The sequence below is a fragment of the Corvus brachyrhynchos genome, unplaced genomic scaffold, assembly GCF_000691975.1.
Source record: "Corvus brachyrhynchos isolate BGI_N302 unplaced genomic scaffold, ASM69197v1 scaffold4, whole genome shotgun sequence".
Lineage (NCBI taxonomy): Eukaryota > Metazoa > Chordata > Aves > Passeriformes > Corvidae > Corvus > Corvus brachyrhynchos.
Genome location: NW_008237878.1, coordinates 3,969,907 through 3,992,753, shown reverse-complemented (window position 1 = coordinate 3,992,753; position 22,847 = coordinate 3,969,907). Strand labels below are relative to the sequence as shown.

Genomic DNA, 22,847 nt, shown 5'->3' with positions numbered 1-22,847 from the left:
ATTACTCTGTTTCACGCAGTGACTTGTTTGTGTACACCAATGCGTTCTGCCTTCATAACTTTGCCTTAGTATCTGAAAATGAGCTGTCACATTTCTCTGAGCAATATTCATTCACATACCCATATTTTAATATCTTTCTCAATATTAAGTGAGGCTGTCATGCTTTAATCTCTCTTGTCACTCCCTGGCTCTTTGCAATTAAAAAAATGGCCACCTCTTTCCAAAATGAACAATGAATTTTATTACGGATTTTCATCTAACTTCTGTAGAAATAAACTTTCTCCATTAATGTATTTCCTTTCTTCATAAGCATTGATGATTAACACATCAGATAGTTGTGTGCAGAGCTTTTCAATAGCTCTAATGAGAAAGATGCTTTTTTCCACTTTCTACTAACAAGGAAAATCACCTGTATTATATTGGCTATAAACATTAAATAGCATTACAGAAGAACAAGCATCAGACATACAAAAGCATTATGAGACTGCACTGTTGTGAATTCTGAAAACTCAGAAGGAGAATCAGAAACTAAAATACTTTATTTATAAAGTCTTGACATTAGTTTTTGCGAGAATGATAGAGGGTAAGGGGGAATGGTGCTCAGTGAAAAACCAAGAAAAGAACAGCAGGATATCCATGTCAGCCCAAGTGGAGAAAATGCCTTGAGTTCCCAATTTGCTCAGTAAACAGAGCATGTCACTAGGACAACAGTTTGACTAAATGTCAGCTGGAAAATTATTCCATAGTGAGTAGTTTTGAGACCAACAAGCAAGGACAGTGAAGTCTGTAGGAAAAACCTCCAATAAAAGAAAAAAAAAAAGAGGTGAGGAAAAGAAAATTATGAGTCCAAAGACTTGTATGGCTTCAGAATCAGAGGACATACCAGTGCATCTGAACCCATGAAAGCACTGGAGAGGAAATTTTACTTTACTAGTTCTTCCTCTTACAAGCTGGATAGTATTCTTTAAAACGAAGCCCCTCTCAGTGGCCATGCTCCCTATTCCCAATCAAGATACAGAGAAAATCTGCTTAGCCTTTATCGAAGGCTGAAAGCAAACTTACACCCAACCAGGAAACTGCAATCTCCAAGTACCAGATTCAGAACAGTATATTTTTTATTTCATTATTTTGTATTTGATGTATTATATTGCTGGTAGGACGCGTTCTCCTTTGATAGAGTTCTACTTTGCGTAAAACTCCAAAGATTAATTGAGACTAACACAGTTCAAAGATCAAGATCTTCAGCAAATATAGCCACAGCAGGGACTTCGCTGCCAATTGCAAAAGGAATATGCTCATCTCTATTACCTCATTTCCCTTACAAAGGCCTGGAATGAAAACAGTGGTCTAGATCTTTGCCTACCAACAGGCACACTCAATGAAAACCAATAATGGGTTCTGCTGACACAGATGTGTTGCAAGTCAGACTTTCTCTGCTTATGACTTTCATCATAATGAGCTGCTCCAGTCTGCCATGAGATCTCGAGGGCAGAACACCAACAGAACAGTGTCACCCTTTGATATGGGCTACTCTACATGTCTTCCTACTCCTTTAGATGAAAAGTGCTCAATTTTGCCATCTGCAGCCAAATCAAACAGTTTGATCCAAAGCTTGCCCAAGTTAGAACCAAGGCTTTAATAAGGCTTTGACTCACTTTCTAAATGCAGATATTTTATAGCTCTTTCCAGGAACCAAACTTTCACTATAATTCAGCACCATATATTACCTGCTCAGCTTCATACGCACACAGGTGTTTCCTAAAGTTGTTAATAAAAGCTATTCTGCCTTATTGTAAAAGCCAACTCCCCATTTTCTTCTCTGAATCTTTTCAGAAAGAGGCTAAATGCATAATAAAATATCATCCATTTATTTTATTTTCTTCCCATCATTCATTATTTGAACAAATATATTAGCATACTTAAAATACACTCTGAAACTGTGATTTTAATATACTTTATTGAAAAAAGTACACAGTTTAAATTGTTTTCAATGGGACAAAGCAATGGTCACCTCTATCTACCAAGTCCTTTTTTGATGAATCACAACTACCATATGCCAAATTCACATCTGCATGACTTGCAAAGTAAAAAGATAAATCTTTTTTCAACATATCTTTAAGAATTTATATCACCAACAGTTTAAAATCATGAAATGCTGATGCTCTGACTATATTTCATGTCCTCTATGTTGCACCATTTCCCAGTTCACAGTTTATCCATGTTTTAGCATGCCAGTTGAGCACATCAGTCGATGTCACCTGGAGAAAATCGTCAATAGCAGAGGAAGGAGAACAAGAGAAGGTTTAGCACTAAGGCCTGAGACACCGCCACATTCTCTTGCATTTTCCTAAAGAAAATAAAACAACAACAAAGGAAAATAAATACAAGCCACTACATTCAATTATGACACATGATTATTTAGCAAACATAGGCATAAGAGCACTGGTGCAAACAACAAAGCCCATTAACTGAATAGACTCAGGAGATAATACAAGAACATGTTTTGAGTTGGACATGTTTATGTTGTAGACTGAAAGTGAGCATGAACAAGTGATCCCCTCCACCTTATACTTTAGGTCTTGTTCTACATTGCATTACCCCATCAGAGGCAGAAGTAAAGCTACTCCAGAGTAAAAAGGATGTATATGAACCTATCCTGTACGAGCCACTGTAACCACATCCTGGTCTCTATCAGCTCTCCTTGGCACTGTACAAGAGTATTATGCAGAGCACAGAGCAGTAAATATATACAGTGGAGGGGTCACTACCCCTCCTGAGCAATATTATGTGTAAGCACAATGACTGTGGCATGACAGGTATGATACTGGAGCTAATTACTGAAGCAAACATTAGCAGCACAAAGTTCTCGGCCATCTCTAACAACGAATCCTGTGGTCAGTGCTTGAGCCAGAGTTCTCAGATATTCCTGGCTGCCAGTGCTCACATCCTACCAAGTTCTCTTACGTGATACAAACCAGTCTGCAAAAGCAGCAACTCAGGACATTGTCTACATGAGCACAAAAAAGACTTGTAGCACACTTCCCTTACTACAGAGTTTTCTGTATATTTCCCAACATTTCATCTTGGAAGATAGTTTTCCTATTTACTATTTTTAAAGAAATAAAAAATTTACCAGAGTCTGAAAGAAAGGAAAGGTAGATAGAAACTTACTTCAGGGTGAAATCCATGACAAGATTCTGGGCGTCTTCTTATCTTCTGAGATTTTAACCGTTCACATTTAAGGGATTCATTATGTATGAGGCAGTTAAGGAGAGATTGTATTCTCATGGGAGTGTTTTGAAATGAATACAGAGAAAATCTTTCAGCTCCTTTCTTCCTCTCCATCAAAACCCCCAGGTGATATGTGTGGTCACCACAAGAAAAAGTGATTCGAGTGCTTTCCTCTCCGTGATCTGTGTTTTCAACAGCACGTGTGCACTTACACTGCTGACCTGTCTTTCCATAAGTTGGCAATAAAAGCACACTGCAGGCTGCTTTTGACAAATTCCAACTTATGGGAAAAGACTAATCCTGAACTACCTGAACTACAGACCAGCAAAAACTAGGAAGTGGGGAAATTAAAAATCAAGTGATATATTTACTTTGCTACATTTTTGTATTTTTGGAAAGCAGGATTCTGAAACATTTTCAATGCTCCAGTCATACCTTAAAAAGAAAGAGATATCTATATTATAGGAAGTTCTATAAGTTTCAATATCATGAGTTCCAGCCTCATGAGAAAATTGCATAGTGCATAATTCAAAAGATGTCCATCTAAAGATGACCATGACCTTATGCTACTTAAAGATCCACATGTGCTTGCTTAATTCATATTAAAAAAAAAAAAAAAAAAGTGAATTCTCACTGAAAAAATAGTGAGAACACATTTCAAACAGCAAATATAATGGGTGACAATGTCATGCAGTGCAAGTTTCCCATGATAAGAAAATTTTCAATGTTTGCATCTTGAACCTCTTTCTGACCAGCTTGTAAATAAAAGGATATACCTTATTTCTATAGGTGCCATGGTAATTGGTGGGACAGAATCACAGAAGCATTCATTATCTACTACCACCATGAAGAGGTTGCTACTTGGGATCTGCTGGATAACAAAAGACCTGAAAATTAAAAAGAAAACAAATAATGGTGACATTATCAGCATTTCTGAGTCACTGGTTCTTGCTAGGAATTTATCATATTTTTCTTTTTCAGATTTCAGTACTGAATTCCACTCCATTCTGACTACCCAGCTACTTATTTATGGTCTGGAATGAAACAGATCCACAGCACTGATGAAGGTTCTTCTGCAGCCACACAGCTCACAGTCCCAAACTTGAGTCTCTACAGTTGTGTTAGGGACTTTGTGTGTTCTGGATGTTGCTTGAAGCAACCCCAGCTGCTGATCTCAGCTTTCATCTGTCCTCTTGAGAGTCGTTTCATTACTGAGCCAACAAAACAGAGATTAGGCCTCAAAATCTTGCTAAGCGAAGAGATTTATTTTAGAATAATAATGACTATCTGGTACAAATATGGTGATAACTCAGCACCACATCCAAATGAAGACAAAGTAGGCAACTCAAAGAGAGAGTGAAAAATAAAGACATTTTTTGTAAGAAGGAAAGCACCCAGGGGAGACAAGGGAAGGATCCTGTGGGTACCAGTCAATGATGCACAGAGTTTCAATGAGCTGAACCCTTAAGCACATACCAAAGAGAAAAGGGGTAGAGGGCAGAGCCAAATAGGCACTATTTAGCTGTTCCTTTGAAATTCAGGACACAACACAAAGAATGGCTTTAAGGCTCAGACCCAATTCTTAATGAAATTTTAAAACAATCTATTAGAATTTATACATCCTATCAGCAGCGTATCGGCCATTTCGAATATCACTGAAATCTGGCAAATCCAAGAATTAGGTGTTTTGCAGCGTGGTTTGCTGGTAAATGTACAGAACATTGAGTGAGGGTTTGAGCACCAAGAAGTTGTGGAGAGAAACATATTTTTCCTCAGACATCTTTCTTTAAATACATATTGTCTTACTATAATAACTCCCTGCTTTTTCCAAAGATCACAGAAGATGAAATAGCAGAGAGGGCAGGGAATATTTAAACCTAGCCTAAGAAAAAAAAGTTTGGAAAACTTACTATAAAAATGTTGCCAACGGAAAGATTAAATGCTTTTCAGTATTTTTTAAACTTACTGGACCTCCATTAAAATTACACTTAGAGTGATCTGCAATATGTTAACTTTATGTTTATACATGAAATATACATTTATGGCATAATGTAAAAGGCTGAACTTTATAAATGTACCTATCAAACAGCTGGAGCATGTAGCAAGACTGACATCATTGTAATGGAGCATCTGTGGCTTTGTGGATTTGTGTGTGGGAGAAATGGGGCCAATAAAGGAAAGGAGGGAAAATCTTTAGCAGGCAATAGCACCAAAACTGCATGAACTTCTCAAAACAGCTAGGAATAAATCAAACAGTAAAGGATAGAAAAAACATTATTTTTATTCCCCGAAATTGGCATGATTTGCATTTTGTGCAGTCTGAAACTTATATTTATTGTATCTTTGAAACTAGCTCAGAAGAGAACCTGGCGGGCATAAAGTGCTTTAACAATTAATTGGATACTAAATGAGTAAGTTCTCTTTTTGCTGAGAAGGGAGTAATTACTCTTCTGTTTTACCTATGGTGTGCCTAACTTCAGGCTCTTTTGTGATGCATCTTTTTGTGAACACTGAAGCCTACGGAAAGCAAGTACCATCCATGCAGGCTTAAAGGTGCCAGTTCACGAAAGCCGGACAATTTCCCATTCTGTTTCTTTTTTCACCCAATTCTTTGAGGTGCCATAAAGGCTGTGTAGTTTAATGCTATTCCTTCCCCAAACTAGAGAGGGGGGAGAAAAGTTCCTATCACTTCGCCTAGCTGGGAAGAAAGCAGTTAATCCAGAAAAATGTTTCAATTACAGAACTATGATGCTGAAAAAGTTACTACACAGCTACACTACGGAGTCTAGCAAAATGTTCTGTATTGCTTTATTACTCCAAGCCTTCATAATTTTTGACTTCATCAATTTGGGGAATGTATGCAATGTAAATGCATTGATTGATGGAAAATATGAATTAAAGGAAGCTCAAAGAACAGTATATTAGTTAAGTAAAAAATCCTCTTTGCTACCTTAGGAATTATATCATAGGTATCAACAAATTACACTGACTCTGTTTAAGAAACAGTGACTATTCTTACAAATCTACAGTCTGTTTAACTAGTACAGAAGTTTGTGAAGTGTCTGAGCTTATGGTGGCTGCCACAGAGCATGGGACTGCTATAAAGAACCATAAAACAATGAAATTTTTGGCTCATCCTGGCATTTTTTTCCCATAGTGCACAATAACAACTTAACTAATATCTTGAAAAGTGAGACGACTGGCTTCTCATCCTCTCATTAAAAGTAAATTAAGAAGAACATGTTTTCTTCCATCAAGCAGTATATGGATGTTTTCTCTTACACAATTCTCAAGCCTAATCTGGAAATGAAGTTGTAAAGCCAACATATCAACAAGTGAAGACAGAGGATTCAAGACCGAGACTGAGCTGAGCAAATAAATAAGGGCAAAAAATGTCCATTTTCGCTTTCTTTTCTAATAATAGTTTGCACAAACAAATTATACTTCTTTCAGCCGCTGTAATTTAAGATCATTTCACAGTCATGAGATATTCTTACCCTCAGCAGATCAGTGGCAAAGCAGTTTGTGCCAATCGAAACCACCACAGTTGCTGTGTGACTATTCAGATAATTCACATGGCACTGCTTCCATGCCCAAACTGGATAAAGCACGCAATCATCCCAGCAGCAGCTCTGCTGTTTGTGATCAGCCTTCAGTTCCCATGGTGACATGCATATGCATCTTTGAAATTCATTTTGAACATTCATGCCAGTAAGTCTCAGAAACCAAACATTCAGAGAAAACAAAAGGTGTATGAACACAGTCAGACCAAAGCCTTTCAGAGACTGAGACATTCCACCAAAATACTTCACTGTATATGCCAAGGTTCTGTTGCAAGGGAGAAAAACCTCCAGCAAACAGCTTCCATGGCTGCAGTGAGAAATAAAGTAGCTGACAAAGTAGGGAAAATGGTATTATCTCTTTGTAAGATCCACTGTGAGTCTCTAAAGTTTCTCTTACAATAACCATTTCTGAACACCTGCTGGCTAAAGCTGGCATTTGTGTCCCTGGTAATATGGAAACCAACTCTCAAGGACTGAGTAAGGAGTTTGGCTGAACTTCATTGCTGTTTTAACAACCAAAAGAAAGTCTGTGTTTAAGTGCCTTAGTATTATGAAGAATGTTTCACATTTAAAGGGTAAAGCTCTTTTTGTTTTAAATAGTGTAAATCTTTTGATTTGAATCATTTTCCTTTACTGCAGTAGCATCACCATCATTTGATAGGGGCAGCACAGGAGTAGGCTTGCATATATCTCCAAATAGAATAAACTGTTGGGGTTCCTGTTGAAGCCACATTGAGTCAATAAGAAACCCATTAATAATTTCTCCTCTATCTTTCATCCACTGAGGAACTAGCTTGGTTTATTTGATGTGCAGGTTCAGAGGGTTTAAACAGACCTGAAAACAAACTGCTTCTTGACTTTGTGGGGAAGGTGAGGAAGGAAGGAATTTACTACTTGAAAGGGGTAGACAGAGAGGGAGGAAGAAAATCTAGTTATGCCAAACTATTTTGTTAATGAATTAAAAATAACAACAGAGAGTAAATCTGCAGGAAACTTTGTATTTTGAGTCACAGCATTACATGTCAATTTTTTCACGTTGCACACAGAATATCTGTTTCTTTTTAACCTGTTTTGGTATTGGTCCATATAGAGACGTGTACAAATAAAGTGCAAATTAATTTGAGAAAAAAAATCTTCATGTTTTAATTGGAAACAGTAAATATTTGCTCGAAATGCAATACCTATTGATCTGCTCCTTGAAATTAATTATTCATTGTGGAATTAAATAGGAAGAGACTTGGAATTCAAGTACTGCTGCATTCATAATTATATTTGGTAGTCATGCTTCTGAAGGCATGATAAGAAAGCACACTTTTAATGTGTGTCTGGTATCTGAATGACTCTTCCCATAGAAGATCAGTTCCTTCTAACTCCTTTAGACAGCCTACAACTCTGAAAGCTTCACAACAGCACTGTAGTGCAAATGCTGGAGTGCAATCATACCTGCTGCCTTTAAGAACATAACTCAGGTTCCTACATTAGAAGGGTGATCACCTCCAGCTCTGGACATGCCATTCAGACTGTCTGGACAAACCATTCGAGAATAATTTGGGGCAGGAGCTTGGCTTTGGGGATCTGAGTCATCCTCTGGAGGAGGGTCCTTCTCTCTAATGGATGAACAGTAATCCTGCAGAGGAATGCATGCTAAACAGGGTGAAGCATAATCCCTAAAGCTAAGTGTGGGCTACAACACCTGTTCTGAGAGAGACAGCACATTACACTCAAACCTGATTGGTTGGGGTTTTTTTTGTTTCCTTTTGTTGTTGTTGTTGTGTTGTTTTATTTAAATTTAAATGGAAACTCTCCCTTTAATTTGTATATGTAAAAGTCTTTAAAGAGTCATAATATATATTCTATTGTTATAATAATTTCTTCCCAGACTATGTTAAAAATAAACCAAAACAACCAAACAAACCAAAACCCCCAACCTAATTCCCAAAATGTCACTTATTTTTCATAAGAATTGCTTTCTTCTGTAAGTAGAAATAATTAGAATATATACAGTGCAGGAGCAGGGACTGAGCTGACACCACCCTTGCAGCACTGCCTTCCCTCCACACTGTGCTTCTTTCTCTTTCTTTCATCTTTCTACCTCTGGACTTCTGGGGAGGTAAAGTTTTAGTGAGGCAACTGGGAGAGGGACAAACCTCTCTGGAAAAGGAGGAAGATGTTCCAAGGTGGAGGAAAGGACAGGGATGACAGGACAAGCAGTGACAGTGCCTTGTGGGAAAGGATATAGGGAAGCTGGTTATCAACTGCTGCAGGAGGAGGCTTTGCCATGAGGCCTCTGCAGTCTGTCTCCTTAGAGATTTTGGAGCATTTCTCATATTGATGGAAAAAGGCTCAGCAGGACCACAGCAGAGCTGTGCCCTTCTTACTTCCTGGCTGCTGTTTCTTCTGGCAGACCACGTCCAGCTTACTGACCAACTTGAAGATCACACACTTCTGTGAGTCACTGATTTCCCTTCTTAATGCAGGTCATTGCTTCACTACAAATACCTCAATCATATGGTACAAAATCTATATGTGGTAGGCTTAACACCTTGTCTCTGAAATGCTGTTGGCTTCACCTTTCCTTTCCTAGATCAATAGCAGGCAAAGCTAAGGTAATTCTACTTCAGACGTGCCAGAGATGTGTCTCGTCCAGCTAAGCAAACCTAACCTTTAAGTTGTTTACTCTCCACTATTTGACTACAATATCTGCTATTAAAGGAGATCGATATTACAGTTGAGCAGCTTAGTCTCTGTATTTCCATGCAGGAGAGGTAATCCATTTTCTTGTCCACTGGTGTTAAACTTCGGATGGGATATAAACTGAGCACAGGGGTGAGGTTTCCATACTAATAAGCAGCTATTTCCATAGCCCGAGACACAGTGAAACTTAAGGAAACTTGTTCAACACAGCATATTTTGTATGGCCTGAGAGTGGGCCAGGCAGCTGTAAGAGTGGACACAGTGATACTGGGTTGTTCAGACTGAGCATCCCAAAGACCATCATTTCTTGGTCATTTGTACTGAACTATTTTCCTTTTCCTGCCCTGCAGCCCTGCTGCCATTAGCTGGTGGCTACTGACATTGCTACAAGATTGTTTCAGCAAAAAAGAATGGCAGGGAACCTCCTGAGAGCATTCAGAAATCTCTGATTTTCAGATCCATGGCTCCCTATTTTCTTCAAACAGCTGCAAAGGCTGAAAATTATTAGAGGGAACAGAACTAATGTCAAACAGCATGGAACTCGGAAGACACTTACAGGATAAAACTATGCTTGTGGGACCAGAATATTTAGACAAAATATCTTCCTATTATCCTGAAGAATGGAAGATATTTCTTTGTAATTTGGGGAGGATTTGAACACAACAACATTATAAGCAATTCAACTTGTCCAAAAACAATGCTGTGTGTTTCTTGTTAAAAATTATTTCTTGTTTTCTCACAGAAACACTTCACTATTGCACTTTGCTTTAAAAAGCCTTGTTCATAAGTAATAATTGCTGATCTATAAACTGTATTTTACAATCGGTATTCTCTTTTAATTTTACAAAAATACCCTGCCATTATATCTGTGCTTATAAGAACATTCTGCAGTAGAATATGTGGTCACAACAAACGTATGTCTTAGGCAGGATTTTAGTAATATAAATATTTAATTGACTGTTTGGATTCACTTTTAATTCCATGCTCAGGTTTAGCAGCCTGAGTTAAGGGCAAAAAAATCCTTTTATGTATTTTCCATTTGTTTCCTTAATGACCATTGGAACACTCTTACTGTTGTTTAATGTCACAGTGATGACTGTGGGACTTAAAATCAAATTATGAGTAGAATATCAGAGTATTGTGTTGGCAAATGGCACTCCTGCACATACATCATCAAATCAATCATCTTTAGGTGACAATAGAAAAGATCTTTTAAATACCACTTGTTTTGCTCAGGCATGCCAATCCTACAAAGGGTGGTAGAATTTCACTGTGAGTAGTTTGAACGGAAATCAACGTAGGGCAATATTTTCAAATTGGCAACCTAAATACATGCACATAGATGTGAGGAAGTGTCTCGATTTCCATGTACTCAAGTTAGATAGCCCTCACTGGCCACTCTGGCTCCTGAGCATCACTGTAAACTCAGCCATTTCCCTCTGGGCCTTTCAGTGTGTTTCTTGCATGCAAACCTCCATTAATGAACTTGGAGTATTTTGGATTAAGATGAGTTGTAACTTTGGGATTACATTTCATATCTGTCAAATGTGATCTTTCCTATTTTTTAGAGAAAGAAAAAATACCAGCATCAGGGTAGAGTAAATGGAAAATATTGTGCATGCTGCACTCAAATATGCGTTACTCACATAACTGTTGGTTGCAAACGTTCAACCCTTATGGCCTGGAACAAACTTTAAGCATTCAACTGAAGCGCAGATATCCACTTTGCTGTTTCCCAACTCCTATCATGTGCTTTCCAGGCTGCTGGCCACGTTTCCAACCCACATTTCTCTCACTTATCACATTTTTTGCAGTGAATGAATGAAATGTTTATATCGCAGTCAAGTTGGGCTACTTGTTTTTTGTTTTCTCGGGGGTTTTTTTCCAAATAAATGATGATAGAGAATGAAATACCTTTAATGCAATTTATAAAAATAACATATATGCCAATAACAACATTTCTGAGAGCTGAAGCAGTATACAAGAAATCAGCTAGTGGCTCTCTCACATGAAAAGAGGCAGATAAACTCACAGCCTCAGGCTTGTAATCAGATCCTGACCTCATGCTAGCAAAATATTTCCACCACATAGAGCCTGACTGCCTGTAGTACAATTTGGTATCAGTGCAAACATACTTATAGCAAAGTTTAGAACTGAGGATTTAGGTGAGCAGTGTCATCCTCACCATTCCTGTGCCTGCTGAGTGCTCAGAGCCCCACAGAGCTGTGCCATGGCTGGAAACCCCTTGGCTTCAGACAGGATCCCCCAGAAGTGCCCATTCTCGCTCACTGCCCACCAGGGGATGCTTCTCAAATAACTGATGCTCAGACAAGAGTACTTGACCAACTGCGCGTTAGGAATGCTGCAAACATCCAAAAACTTAGAGTGTGCAGCCTTTAGGATGACAGAAGATCCTTAGTGTAAGGAGGCATTGGGCTGTTCATAAGTGCAGCCACCCTTCCATTTGAGGATGCAGGATAATGGAGAGTTTCCAACCTCCAGGGTTAAAATGTACTGGCAATTTTTTTTCAAAGAAATTGAGACCAGAAATCCCACAAACTTTAAATATTAGTCAACAGTCATACCCCTGAATAAACCCGAGCTCTGTGGACGTAAGTGGGTCTCCACAAGCAGAGTGGGTACCTGGTTCTGTGCTCACAGTGACCAACAGAGGAGACACAGTAATTGGCACAAAGCAAATCACATCAGAGGTCTCTTAAAGATTTTTTTCTTTTGACAGTGACACCTGGTTAACAAGACCACAACAGAGAGGTCAGAGAAGATATCCAGGCTGAAAAATGCTGCTCCACTAGAGCATGTTAGCAAATATGTGTTTTTCAGCAGAGTTCTTCAGCTCTACTCAAGTAGTTGTGGTTTGTATTGAGAGACATCTCAGATTGTGTTTTTTAAAATACTATATGATTTCTAAGGAAGGTTCTAAATATAACTTTAAGATTAAAAAGCCAGTTGATATATTCTGGTTTACAAAGGCTCACAGATATCATATGACATTGTGAAAGTAACTTTTGAATTGGTAATTACTCTTTTCCACAGATTTAGGTCAAGTCTCATCTACAATATGACTCTAGCGAGGTGCTACACAACAGAAACAGAAGTATAAAAAGCAGAAACAACAAGGAGATTCACATTAAAAGTATAATAAATCCTAGAATAGAACTGCTCATTGGATGTGTCTACAGTGTGTTTTTCAAGGGTGTTGTTAATTTCTTTCTGTTAACATAAACTTTAGCAATAAATGAGAAGGCCACATCTGAAAGACATAAACACACTATATGCCATCTTTTCCATAGCCAGCTAAAATTCTATATTATCTTACGTAATATACAAATGTTCCTTGCATGGCTCTCAAATCTTAATATTCATGTCGTTCTTCTAACTTAAAGGCTTTTAAACATCCTTTAAGCTCTCCCAAACCCTTTAAAAAGGAAAGTGCTCCATGTGAAGATGTCTAAGCCATGTTTGCTTTGTTTTTCATCTGCCAATAACATGAATATATTACAAACTAATGTTCTAGCATTAGCAATTATTCACAAGTGTGCCTGGCTTTAAAAATTCGTCGCATCATTTCTCAATTTCAATTAATTTTTTCTATCCCAAGCCATTGTTAACAAAAATAATATATATTACTACTCAGCTCTATATATTATGGCATTCATACAACTTTTTTAATCCCCTGTCATTACAAAACATCCTTTCATTGCATCGGCTACTATATATCATTTTGTTAATATTTATTAATACTTGTTCAAAATATAAAATTAAGCTAACTTTTAAGTAGATTATTATTTGTATTTTAATGGAGTACTGATTTTATTATGAACAGTGAATGGGTGCAGATCTTCATCATCTTCCCCTGCAGAGGTTTTATCAGAAGTGGTGAGGTAAGAGAAAGAGTGCACATCTCATCCTACTGGCGAGAAGAAAACCTATAGCAAAACTTCAGACATTAACACACTCGGTAGGAAACAGGCCCAGGTATCTACAAGATTTTACAGTGCTTACAGAGGGAGACACAGGGTGACATTCTGTGCATAAACAACTAAAATGCCCCAGAATTCAACAAGCATACTAAAAAAGTTCTGAAACAAATAAAGAAGAAAAAGAAAAGCAGTACTGAAGATGTCTGTTTAAAAACAAAAACCCCAAGCAAACAGAAGTTCCCCAGCCTTGAAAACTGTCCCAGGGATTGTTAAACTAATGACTGGCAGGCACAGACCTGCCTGGTAACTTAGATATGTCTTGCCCTATTATTTTATATACCTTTTTTCTTAAGCGAAAATAGTAATTTACAGTGTTTCCTGAACTGGTCATTCAAAATATACATTATCAAAGGGTAGAGTTAAATTGCCCATACAGTGACTTTAAATTACACCTGCATGACAAACATTATAATCACTGGTGCCTTTGAAGTGAAGAGAAAGTTACTCAGCCTGCAAGTGGAGAAGTGTGGGTAACACACAATATAACATTTTAAGCTAAGTATAAAGACCTTTAATAAACAATTCTAGCAGTTTAAATTGCATAATTTGATACTTTTTACAAGGAAAGAACAGGGAAAAAAATATTTTTGGACCTTCTGGAGTTTTGGGGTTTTGGCTAAAATAAGTTTCTAGAAATACTGCTGTTGCCTCAAATGTAAAGACTTTTTAACAGCTGTAAGTATTCTGAAAGTCCGGAAGATCTGCTTTTCAAAACAGAGGTACCAGATAATTCCATATACTTAGATTTTGATCCTTGAGACTTCAACACTGAACCACTGAGGCACGCAAAATACAGTTTCCCTTGAAGATATTCCTTTACTTCCATGCATATGTTAGCAAGTTCTCATAAATTAAGGCTTGTTCAACATTTTAAAGACCAGTCCTGAGCAGTTTGACTGCAGCACACCTGTGACCCAACATGGGCACGGGTCAAAACCATTCATGTGCACATTTTCATGTGGGTACTTGGCACAGCTGCTGCAAAAGCAATGGTGCAAAAAGGTGTGGGCTAAACAAAGGGTGGGCAAATAGAGAGAGCATTTTCCTCAGGATCATAAAAGATGGACACAGTAAAAAGAATACAACCCAAAACATCTTTTAGAAGACTGCCTATAATTTACTGCCCTAACAGCTCCAGGACATATGCAAGGACTTTCTGATACACATCGATAGAGCTCCGAAAGAGAAGAAATTGGCCCTTGATGCTTTGACTGTTTTATGTGGCAAGCTGGTTTGTTTAGAAGCAAAATAACTACATCTGAAAAGGCAAATGATTATTTATTTCATGGGAAATGGAACTGTGTATTTATTTACACATTTTAAACATGATCAAGTACAGCAGTTTGGCAAGCTTCTACTGAGAAAGAAATGCGGAAGTATTTTAGCAAATGGCAGTATGTCTCGGAATTAAGTGGGTTTTCAAAACCATTACCATTTTAATGTCTGCAGATTGCACTATTCCTGACACTGATGCACTCATGCCCTGAGCACTCTGCATCTAATTTGTGTTGTTATTTATGTGTTACTGCTAAATCTGTGCATTTAGTGGACAAGTCTGAAATTAGCCATTATAAATCCACATGAAGCGTTCACTGTCATCCTGAACTACACTTCCATTGCCATTTACCTCTTTTGTTGACAATAAACAGCATTCAATTCCCAGTCTATGAGAAGGCAAAAGAAGCAATTTGGTTTATTGATGACTTTCCTTGTTAACTAATGTCTGCTTTCTAACACTCTATTGGGACAAATAGATGATACACAGGACAGTGTTTATTCAAATATGTAGTTCCTATACATTTTAACAGGCAATTTACATGTGATGCCCAACAAGGTAAAGTAAACACATTCATCTTTCATATCTTGCATAATTAAAATACACATAAATCTTTCCCAGGGTTAGGGTGATTGTACCTGCATACTTCCTTGCTTCCCTAGTGGGAATATGGCTTTCTTATATTTCCTTTTCTCTTTGTTTTGTGTCTTAAGATTGTGAACAAAGAACCAACTGGAAACAAAACAGTTTCTTTGGGGTTTTGGTATTGACCTTGTGGACCCATGAGTGCTGCAATTAAAAGAGAAGGGGGATTTTTTGGAAGTAAGGCCAGATTTTTGATCTTCATCCAAGTCCAATATGTCATCACACATGAACAGAAGAGGTTAAAAGGGCAGATTTTTAAGCATTTGGCTGTGCAACTGCTGCCTAATCTGTATACCCACAGTTTCTACAGCAAACACACAAATTTGGCAACTATGCACTCAACTGGCTCCTTACAACTTTGAAATTTTAACATACATGCTTCAAGTATAAATAGTCATTTGACTAAATTGCTATACCCACACTTGGAGTAGCCCGAGTTATAACTGAAATTAATAGTATTTTCCTAAATGAATCTTAATGAAAACATCTGAATTTTCATTCATAAATGAGATTAGCAATTAGACAAAACCTTTTTTGTTTGTTCCCCAAAGAGATGAGAGGATATACTAAATAGATTGGCAAACAGTTTCTGATCAAATATCATAACAGCCATTATCCTTTCTAATTCATAACAACTTTGACATTCTAAGGATGCTTTCCTGAGACACTTTTAGTGCAACTAAATTTTGTTACCCCAGGAGGCAAAAACTGGTGAGGTACCCAGTGAACATTGCTGAAGAACATTGGTTGGCACACTTATATTTAAAATTGGCTAAAATATTGGGGCAATACTTCATAAAACTACAAGCAGCACTGAGATGCTTATGTAGCCTGAAATTTCAAACTTGATATCTAATCAAAAACTCATTTCTGAGCAGCACAGCACCTTTAAAGCCCATACCAAGTACATCTGTCACTAGTATAGTTCTGACTCCACAGAAAGAGTGCCAGTTGAGAGTGATGAGGAAAAAAATATTTCTCTTTAGCAATTAATTACTTTAAACATTGAGGCTGTGATAGAACAGTCTATCATATGAGTTTTCAGAAGTAATGGGGTTTAGTTTTTTAGATTTTTTGCTATAAAAGGGAATAGCTTACTGGAAAATATGAAACCGTTTCAGATTTTTCAAAAAATCCCAGTCTGCCTGTCTTGTTGACAGTGCTTAGAAAATGTGGGTTGACTTGGTTTTGATTGCTGTTTAAATAACAGATTAATTTAATAATCATTGGGATATTGAATAACAACAAATTATGGGGTGGGACAGCCAAACCCTGACCCTAATGACATTCTTATGTTAATTCTTATTTTCTTTTGGGCTCCTGCTTTCTTAAAAAAAACAATATTTTTGAAAATCGTTTTTAAACATTGCAATTTATCCCAAAGTAGCATTTATTTTTTGCTTGTATGAGATAAGTTTACGTATAGGGAGTGCATTTTATATGTCTGTATATATTTAGTGCCTGACTCAAAGCCTGCTTAAGTGTATAGGTGTCCTTCCATTGAATGAGTTCCCAGAGATTGCTGAAAACGTGAGCCAGCCATTAACAAAGTAATTAGCAGGTAATCCTTTCTACTGTGTGATTTACTTTAGGATACTTCAATTTAAATCCAAGCACCCATGATTAAATTTATGATTGGAAATGTTTATGAATTTTCATTACTGTAGTTGCTAACTGTCCCCCTTAGCATGGGCAGAGTATTTCTGTAAGATCAGAAACAGCACACCCAGGACAGAATAAAACTGAGCCTCTGCCCCTCACCCTGTGACCTTGCTGGCTATGACTGTGACTTTGTTAGCAAAAACACAGTATTTGTGCCCCAAAATGTCTTATCTAAGTAATATTATATGGTTTCAATTAACATCAGTCATCATTTTTACTTCTACTAAGAGACTGTTTTTAGTCTCTTTTTGCAGACAAGGGCTCTATAGTAGTGCCTGACACCGCAGGAACAAAAGTCAGGGACTGGAGTAACTTTTGACACAAACTTGCTTAAAGCAGAGCATTTGCACAACTTTTGTTTGCAAACCCCTTCACAATATACCGACTTTTCTAGTCTTTCAAAGTTTTTCAATATTCCACGGGGTGCATAATCAGGTAAATATTTACAAGCATCTTTTTCTATTTGCAATAAATGTTTGTAATTATATGTCACAGATTAACCTATAACAAGATTCAAGGACGACACAGAAAATAATCCCACAGGCTCAAGGTGATGCTGCACAGGTTAAGCACTGGACAGAGTGCCAGTTCCAGACTTACTTTATAAAAGACTGAATCAAAATTCTGATTGAGCCCATCATTCTTAAATTACAAATATTAAGCAATACACTTGCTTGTAAAAATATTTATTGGTACTGAGGCCATGAAACAGAAAACTGGGTCAGAAGATGTAGGTCTACAAAGGACTTTGGGTCAAATTCCTTAGCTGCTCTGCGGGAAAGTGTCCTGGGTTATAACAAAAATATTTGGAATCCAATGCAGTCTGCAATCTTAGATGCAATTTGTAGATTGTTAATGACAGTGGGTAAATGGTGTAACGAACAACTTTCCCATGAGAATCTAATAGTTCTTCTGGATTATTTCTTTAGGTTTTGCCATTGCTTGTGGAGAAAAATAATGGGTGCCTTGAGATCAGTTTGCAACTTGCAGGGTTTTCTTTTATTTTTTTTTCCACTGTGGAACACAAAATGTTTTTCTATGAAAAAGATCTTAGTGCATTATTTTTGAAATACTATAATTTTCGCTAAACTCAGTTTCCAACTTGGTGCTTTCCAAGTATTGCAGAATTTTATTATTTTTGAAACTTACTTCCTTTGACCTGAAGTTACCTAGGAACACAGACTAAAAATCTGCATTCCTTTGAGAAAACCTAGTCCTGTTAAATTAATCTTCTTTGCATGGAATCATGTCTGTTTGCAATATTTAAACAGAATCATACAATGGTTAGGGTTTGGAGGGACCTTAAAGACCATCTGGTTCCAGCCCCCCTGCCGTGGCTGGGACAGCTTCCACTAGACCAGGGTGCTGAAAAACCCCATCCAACCTGGCCTTGAACACCTCCAGGGCTGCATGATAATTTGTTGCACAACTTCTCAGTAACCTTCTGTTAAATTATCACAAAATAAGGCTGCTTAAATTCTACAATGCTGGCACAAAGCACTCACAGCAGTGTAACCTTCATTGTATTTGATATGTCAAGTGGAAAAATCACGGCTTGATTTTGATGAGTTTGTACTTTTTAGGCAGTGGGACCTATTGTTGCACTTAAAGGGTTCCAGAGCATCAATTTACAAAGCACTCTCATACTTCTATTCCACAAAGCCATATAAAACCAATTATTCATACTAGACATTAACAATTTCTTTCTACTTGAAAGCTGGTCAGTAGCAAATGAAAAGTGAATATTAGCACTTAAAATTTATCTCCAGTGTACTTACTCCTATTTCCTGTTTTAAAGTAATGAATGAAAATATCAAGGAGAAAATTTAGGAGTAAGTCTAGAAGCACACTTATTGACTTCAAAGTGAAGTTCTCACCTTTATTTGCTAATTGCAAATAATTTAGCCTGGAAAGGAAGAGTTGTAACAATTTTTGTTTAACTTATAAATTCTTCCTGAAATTTATATTGATAGACAAATTATTGCTGTAAATACTAATCTCACTGGTGATGACAACCTCTCAGCATAAAGGAAATCCAATTAAGAGACTTATCAAAATACAGAAATTTGCATAAACAATGCCTGTGCAATTCCACAATTAAAAGGTACCAGAACTACAGTCAAAATGTCACAGCACATGGGCACCAGATGCAGAGAAAACACATTTTCATTGTGAAAGAGGAAAGCTAGACTGAAGTCTTCCTCTTCTTTAAGCTCTATAACGGACAAGTTTGCGGCAGCACTGGTAGAACTGACATTGCAGCACTGTCATGTGAGATTTGTTATTATTAACTCAGCTTCCCAGCACTGAAAGTTTGGAGAATAGATTTAATCCTCTCCCACTCTTTCAGACTAACAGTTCTAAGAAGGAAACTCTGTTTGGCATTCCAGTAAAACAACCAGATCTCACTGTACCCCAAGGGAATTCCTAACCTATCCAGCAGGGTTTCACTCCTGGACAGGAGACTGAACAGCACTTACCTTTTTGAATCTAAATCTTACAGACTATGCCGTTAGAACGCTGCCTGCATTTAAGAAAAGTATTAGAGCATTCACTATTTGAAATTAACATAAGCCTCTACTGCTTTGACATTTTTTGGTAGAAAATAATTGGCACAGCTTTAAGAGCATCAAACTTTTAAGTGACCCCTGTAACAGGAGAAATGACACCCTGACAGAGGTCAGTACATAGGATAAAACACAACAGACTTGCACGTTCTTCAACACAGCCTTGAATAATTCAGTTTTATTGCTTTGTCACAAACAGTTGTATAAAAAAAAAATTGAAAGGGCTTACTTGAAACAGTCATCGCAAGCAATATTCCCCATGGTCTCCTTTATAGTGCGCTCGGAAACAAAGGCTGGATATTCAGTATCACAGGGCTCTAGGGTTTGTTTCAACCTCTGCGCTATAGGCACAGGAAAAAACATCTTGATGTTAACATGAGAAGAACAGCACACAAAATTGTGAACAACATGAGATGCTGTGCTACAGAGCTCGCGGAGAACGGAAATGTTACTCAGCTTCTGCCACCCTGTGAGATTTCCTAGGCAGTGCATAACACTATTTTTTCAATTAAATAATAAAAAAAAAATTTATCCATGGAATGTAATTTTACAAGACATCACTGTTAAAGTAGTTATTAATGGTTTAGCCATTGCCAACCTAATTTACATTTATGCATGAGTTTTTTTTCTTTCTGTGCAGATTCAAGCTGGATTTACTGTCATTTTTATCTCAGTGGTGCTGTGCATCCCTAACTTTTATTCATGGGAGTTTACATTTATTTGATATGTAAATTGTGCTGTATTTTACTGAAGCCTAAACATCTATTTTGTATTATTAGCTTGGGAATCTTTGGAGGGTTTCATCAGTTAAAATAACTCTGTGGGTGGGAGAGGAAGAAGAGTTACTTTATCCAACAACAATGCTTGTTATCTGCTTCCCAAAATAGTAATAATTACGGCTCCATAGCACCTTTAATCTGAAGTCCTTGCAATGCAAGGAAAAAGAGTCACTATTTCCATCTTAAAGATTGGGAAACTGAGGTACCAGGAAGCAGTGGGGCTGGTTCAAGGTCAAACTACAGGACAGCAGCTCTTCTGACTCTCACACTGAAGTATCTGTCACACAATGTCTCTCCCTCATTCCCTTTCTTTTACCTCCCCACCCCTTCATTTTTCCTTCACACAGAGATATACTTTGCACATCAGCACAAATGTTAACCCTATCTTAAACTAATTGCTAAGTGAGAAAACAAGATGAGGTATGACAAAAATAGATTACACTGAACAGGCTCTTGGTCTCGACAGACCTTCCCCTGGAGATGATCTGTTTCAGAGTGAGTGGTGCATCCACTGAGCAGTGCCGGGGAGCGAGCACATCTGCATTTCCAATCACACACCAGGGCATGCATTGCTGAACTGTTCACAGTTTTTGAATATAATAAAAAAACCCAATATTCCACCAAATTCACAGATCTCAAAGGAGGCACTAAAGCTGGTCAGAAAAGTTTTGTTATTTCTGATGTTTTCACTATGGCTGCGACATATTTAATCATTCAGTATTTTTTAGAAAATTGCCTGACTAGCTCTACTGCACCTCTTCCCTTTCTCTTCTGTTCTCCTTATCTGTTGTCAAGAATGACTGGAATTTATCACCTGAGTTTTGAGTCTACCCTCACTTGTATCAACATACAGCTTGTGTAACAGGGACTGACAAAGGTTCACTGGTCTCAGACTCCCTGCGCCTCACTAGAGTCCAGAAGATGATGGGATTGTCCAAGGTTTAGGATTTCTTTTCACTCATTTATTAAACGTGATTGAGATTACAAGACCTTGGGCAGAAGTATTTTCCATAGTAGGTTTTGGCAAATGGGCAGGTGTGTGTGGACCCTCCAGCATCTTCATAGTATGTTATATTCTATTAATGTCACAATTTGAGTGGGAAGCAATTTCTCTACTCGGGGAACTGATTTTTTTTTTTTTTTCCTGAGCTTTCTTAATTATTTTTAAGTAAAAAATAAATGTGCAAGTTTATTAATTTTAATTTCATTAAGTGCAGTCATAAATATTACAGCTCTTAGTGGTAACATAGCATCTCCAGAAGAACATACTTAAGCATGTGGTTTTCTCTCCTGCTGTCTTGTGAAATATCTTCTGCTTTTGCTTCCTAAAATATGCTGGCTCCAAACTACCATCCCTTGCTACCTAACCAGATATGAGCTGGGCAAGCACTACCATAAAATTATGACATTTCAATGAGTGTGATGAGGGGGTATTTCCAACACCCTTAACTCATCAAAGAAATGGAGCAAGTGACTTGTGCAATTAAAACTTCACTGTCAACTAAAACATGAATGGAAATTCCTCAATAATACTGGTTCATCAAAGTGCTGCACTAATAGTTCTATTTTTAAGAAAAGGAAGCTTGTAAGTTATTATTGCCTCTTCTGTAGTTAGTGCACTCTTAAAATACAAATCAGACATTCATTTCCATGAGATGAAGAGGGATGCTCTGGAAGATATTTTATCTAACATACAATGTAAGTGCCACGGGATGTTTCATGTCAGGATATATTAAGGCATAGCTGTACAGTACACTTGAAAAACAATTATTTATTTCCTACTCTGGCTGCTTTGGCTGCTCTGCAGAAACCAAGGACTGGGACTGGCACAGCTGCCATTCCTCGAGGAACAGTTTTGCATTTTCTGGGCAAACCTCACTGTCCTCCACAGCCTCAGTGCTGGAGATGGTTCTCTTCATGCTTAAGGAAATCACTGGACAGTGGGTCTTGGTTTTTAGGGGCCTGACTGATACCTTAGCTTCAGACAGGACATTATTTTGGCATAAAGACAGCCTAGTACCCAGGCAATGCAAATATCAAATGAAGCCTAAAGCAGCAATTTTATCCCCTGCTTTGCTAAGAAATATGCAAATATGAAGAATTCAGTGTAAATCCTTACACCAGTCAATGACACACAGCACAATTTGCCTATTAAATTGTCACTTGAAGAGCAGTGCTCTTGTAAAGTGGCCCTTTACTTTTGAGCAACACTTCTGAAAATGCCATAAAAAGTCTGCTAAAATATAAACAGACAACTTACACTGAAAACTTCCCATTCTTAGTGGAACTATTAAAAATTTCCATTATTTCAAATAATCTTCTGCATTTTAAAAAATTATTTTGAGTAAATTGAATTTTAATTCATTTAAATACCTATTTTGAATGGAATTATAAAAAAATGCAGATTTAATCAGCCTTGCTTAGCATAA

General features: G+C 37.4%; 1 protein-coding gene across 5 annotated transcripts in view; it reads right to left on the bottom strand.

Moving 5' to 3' along the window:
* Window positions 1-217: 217 nt before the first annotated feature.
* Window positions 218-22,847, bottom strand: part of CACNA2D3 (calcium voltage-gated channel auxiliary subunit alpha2delta 3) — a 398,259-nt gene continuing 375,629 nt past the window's right edge. For all 5 annotated transcript variants that reach the window (XM_017732417.1, XM_017732420.1, XM_008632199.2 and 2 more), the window contains 4 exons: window positions 19,869-19,980; window positions 4,006-4,118; window positions 3,172-3,254; window positions 218-2,347 (listed from right to left, as the gene is read on the bottom strand). In XM_017732417.1, coding sequence (XP_017587906.1) covers window positions 2,255-2,347; window positions 3,172-3,254; window positions 4,006-4,118; window positions 19,869-19,980 — 401 coding nt within the window. In that variant the 3' untranslated portion in view covers window positions 218-2,254. The remainder of the gene's footprint in view (window positions 2,348-3,171; window positions 3,255-4,005; window positions 4,119-19,868; window positions 19,981-22,847) is intronic.